Below are 4,179 nucleotides of genomic sequence, written 5' to 3'. Positions count from 1 at the left end.
GAACACAAGTAGCTGTGCTCTGTACTTATATGAGCCTGCCCAAGCTGCACTCTGTTCACTCACAGCCTTGCTCTCCTGCCTTCCACGGTGTGATGGACGGGAGAAACTGTATTTACAGTTAGTTTCCTCAGGTGTTCGTAGCTTGAAGAGCTCAGCATGCGTGAAGCATCTGGCGTGTATTTATTTGGGCTGTTTGTCTCTGTTATCTGGTTCCTTACATTTCAGTGCTCAAGCTGCTTTTTCATTATAAAATTCCTCTTGAGTTTCTGCCAGATCCTTGGTTCTGGTCCGCAGCAGTATAAACAAACCAAATCTGTCTTCCCCTGTTGTCCAGATCCTGATCCGTAACAGAGTGACAGACTTGGATGCTCGGATGAATGACGGAACGACCCCGTTAATTCTAGCTGCGCGTCTGGCTGTGGAAGGAATGGTGGCCGAGCTAATTAATTGCCAGGCAGATGTGAACGCTGTAGATGACCATGGTAATGTGAACACAATTTACTGGGCTGGGCAAATATTTGTCATGGTGGGAGGAGGGAGGAGTGGGCTTCTGCAACGTGAACTGCTCATAAATTCTGCAGCTAGATCACACACTGTGCTCTCCTGCAGAAGTCCTCCCGGCAGTAACAGACTGCGAGCTGCTGCGCAGTGACTTGGTTAGACAGTCCTGAAAGAGAAAAGAAGAAATATGGGGCCTGGATATGCTGGGATTTTCTGTACCTGCAGACATGACACTGCATATTCTAAGCGGATATGTCATTTGAAAAGTAAAAATAAAAAAGTCCCAGAGCAAGTGCTAAAAGTCCCATTGCATCTTGCTAACACAGGGGTATGTCACAGCATGGTGATATTCCAAGGTGTAAACTGTCCCGTCACGCGTTCTGTGACTTCAGGATGTGTTCATCTGTTGTGAGCTGCACTGTGGTTGCTTTCTTCCCTCAGTTTACTCTGTCCATCTGAGTGCTTTAGAAAGTATCTCCTTCATTTGTTACTGAAGCTGTTTGGTTTCCCCGCAGGCAAATCTGCTCTTCACTGGGCTGCTGCTGTTAATAATGTGGAAGCAACACTGGTGCTACTGAAAAATGGAGCCAACAGAGACATGCAGGATAACAAGGTACGGTTTGGGTGTGCTCAGCATGGCTGCGCTTGCTAACTCAAAGCATCTCTCTGCTCTTGGTGATGAACTGAGTGCACAGTGCAGCTCTTCCAAATCCAGACTGTGACTGGAACGCTTCCCAGGTGCTGGATGCCCAGTCACATTTCTGATTTGGGAGAGCAGTTCTCTTCCTTGGTTGGCCAAGTCCTGGGCATCAATGCTGTCCTGCTTTTCTTGCAGGAAGGAAATGCAGGACACAGTTAATAGTGTGTGAGAGCACCAGGGTGAAGTGCCGCTGGTGTCGAGCAGCTGGATTCCAATTAGCAGACAGATCTGGCAGCACAGCAGCAGTCATGCCCTGTCACATTTCTGGGGATCTCAATGCTGGGTGAATATGGGCAAGAAGCCCCTCTGAGAGACACTGTGCAGCCCTACTGTAGCTTCACTTTTTAATTTTTGCTAAGTCTTAGTCCTTGATTTCTTTCCTCTGCCTAGGGTTTCTCTTTTGGTTTATTATGTATTGCTCAGTGAATTTTTGAGCTGTCAACAAGCTGCTGTTCTTTATTGGGCTGGTTTAGTCCTTAGTAACTTTCCCTCAGAGGGGACAATGGGAGAAAGGGACCAGGTGCTTTCACAGTTCCTCCAGGGACCCACAGCAGAATAGTGCACTTCCTCATGAGGTAGTGTAGCCTGTGCACTCCACTGCCATGTCTGAAATCATCTCCTGTAATCTACCTTTTCCAATGGACATCTCTCAGGGTAGGTTGTTCTCGGAGACAATGAGTGTGACACTGCAATAAACAGCGCTTCCAGGCATTCCCACGCCACTAAGGGAGTGTTAGCTTGTAAGTCCCCTCACAGTGAGGCCGCTAAAATACGTATTCTCTGTGTTTTCAGGAAGAGACACCACTCTTCCTTGCCGCTCGGGAAGGCAGTTTCGAAGCAGCGAAAATCTTGTTGGACCATTTTGCCAATCGAGACATCACGGACCACATGGACCGCCTGCCCCGAGATGTGGCCCAGGATCGGATGCACCACGACATCGTGCAGCTCCTCAACGAGTACAACGTGGCGCACAGCCCCGCTGGGCACCCTGGCGCCATGCTCAACTCTGCCCTCTCCCCAGTCATCTGTGGCCCAAATCGGTCCTTCCTCAATCTGAAGCATGCTTCGTTAAGCAAGAAGTCACGAAAACCGAACACCAAAGGCATCATGCCCACGAACCTCACCAAAGATGCAAAGAGGAGAAGGAAGAAGTCCCTCAGTGAGAGCAAAGGGCAGTTTTCGGAGAGCTCAGTGACCTTGTCACCGGTTGATTCCCTGGAATCACCCCACGCTTTCGCATCCGAACCAACGTCGTCTCCTGTGATGCCGTCGCCAGGCGTGTTACACTCATCGCCCAGCTCGCTGCTGACCGCTCCGTCGGTGCAGGCTGCGCACACCATGTCCTTCTCCAACCTCCACGAGATGCAGCCCTTAGGTCGTGGGTCCAGCACGGTGCTCCCATCAGTCAGCCAGCTGCTTTCGCAGCACAGAACCACCCCCCCGAACAGTGGGCTTGCCAGGCTGCGACCGGCCAACGTTTCCACCGAGTGGATGAACCGCATGGAGGTGAACGAGTCCCAGTACAACGAGATGTTCAGCATGGTGCCGCAGGTGATGCATTCGCACCCCAGCGTTTCTCAGCAGAGCGGTTTGGTCCAAGCAGATACAAAGCACATGGGAGTGTCCCGGGAGTCTCTGCCCCCTATCATGACTTTCCAGCTGGTTCCCAAGGGTGGCATAAACCAGCAAGCACTGCCACAGCAGGCCCAGTCAAACTGCGCTCAGAACATGGCTGGTCCTCTTAGCTCCATGTACCAGATACCGGATTTAGCTCAGCTGCCCAGCGCCTCGTTCTCCATGGCCGCCATCCCTCAGCAGGACGGGCAGGTGGCTCAGACAGTCCTGCCAGCCTACCACCAGTTCCAGAGCTCGATGGGGAAGTACCCCACGCCTCCATCACAGCACAGCTGCTACTCCTCCGCCACAGAACGGACTCCTAGCCACAACCGGCACTTACAAGGGGAGCACCCGTACCTGACTCCGTCACCCGAATCTCCAGACCAGTGGTCAAGCTCCTCCCCACACTCTGCCTCCGACTGGTCTGATGTGGCAACCAGTCCCAGTAACAACCAGCGTGGGCCAGCGGCCACTCATATGACGGAGCAGCAGCGGAACAACATGCAGGTGTACGCCTGAAAGCTGGCCAAGGTGAAGCCCGATTAAAGCGGACTCCAGAACTCATGAAGGTCTTCCAAGACGAAAATGAAGAACCGTTTTAGAATCCAAGAGTCTTAATGAGCCCAGGCTGTTCTTTCCTTGGAGGGACTGTGGTCGCTATAGGCTTGTACGCTTTTATGCTCAACAGAGAACTGTAGAAGCTGGTGATGGAGAAGACCAGCTGGGTCACTTCTAACCAACTCCCGTGCACCTTGGGTGTGATTGCTGTCTGCACTGGATTCTCCAGTCTGTTTTTCAGTACGTTCCACCGTTTCTTTGGGGAGACAGCTCTTCAGCTTAATGCATCTCCTGGTCATTTCTCCAGAAATTTAGCCAAAACCAGCTTTGTATCCTTATTTTGTTACTCCTTTTGTTATCCACATAACCTCTCTCTGAAGCACCTTCTACTAGTTCTCCTCGAGTTCGAGTTGCCTTGTCCTGACACAGCTCAGAGCTGCACCTACATTCCTGGACCCCTCCTTCCCACGGCTGCTCTTGCTCAGCAAGTGAGCCGGACTTCCCGAAACACCTGCAGGTCAAGTGACACGTTTTTTTCATGCAGCTTCACACTTTCCTCTTCAAGAGCCTTTGTCTTGTACAAGCCCACTAACACCCCTTAGCATTCTCACTGCCTGACCCACAGGTATTATGAGATTATATATACATATAGTCTTCTCTTAGGTCTTTTGGGTTTTTTTGGTGTTTTGTTGGGGTTTTTTTCCCTCCCTCCCGAAAACGCTGGTCTGACCTGGTCTTCCTGCCACGGTGGTCTGTAGGCACATCTCTCAGTGTTGTACGTCTTCCCAGAGACACACCTGACT

At 51.3% G+C, this 4,179-nt stretch overlaps 1 protein-coding gene across 1 annotated transcript; it reads left to right on the top strand.

The window, feature by feature from the left end:
• The first annotated feature begins 338 nt into the window (after positions 1 to 338).
• LOC104269298 (neurogenic locus notch homolog protein 2-like) lies at positions 339 to 3,765 on the top strand. Its single transcript, XM_009878665.1, has 3 exons — positions 339 to 482; positions 1,017 to 1,114; positions 1,994 to 3,765. The coding sequence occupies exons 1-3, from the start codon at positions 374 to 376 to the stop codon at positions 3,335 to 3,337; spliced, it is 1,551 nt and encodes a 516-aa protein (XP_009876967.1). The 5' UTR covers positions 339 to 373; the 3' UTR covers positions 3,338 to 3,765.
• Positions 3,766 to 4,179: the final 414 nt, after the last annotated feature.

This window comes from Apaloderma vittatum, unplaced genomic scaffold (genome assembly GCF_000703405.1).
Source record: "Apaloderma vittatum isolate BGI_N311 unplaced genomic scaffold, ASM70340v1 scaffold28370, whole genome shotgun sequence".
Taxonomy (NCBI): Eukaryota; Metazoa; Chordata; class Aves; order Trogoniformes; family Trogonidae; genus Apaloderma; species Apaloderma vittatum.
This window is presented reverse-complemented; position numbering and strand designations above follow the sequence as displayed.

What these genes read in the sequence shown, in the direction of transcription:
- LOC104269298 (XM_009878665.1), top strand. Translation starts at nt 374, where the DNA reads ATGAATGACGGAACGACCCCGTTAATTCTAGCTGCGCGTCTGGCTGTG. An exon ending in GAACGCTGTAGATGACCATG is followed by an intron (nt 483 to 1,016) that starts GTAATGTGAACA and finishes GTTTCCCCGCAG; the next exon opens with GCAAATCTGCTCTTCACTGG. An exon ending in GAGACATGCAGGATAACAAG is followed by an intron (nt 1,115 to 1,993) that starts GTACGGTTTGGG and finishes CTGTGTTTTCAG; the next exon opens with GAAGAGACACCACTCTTCCT.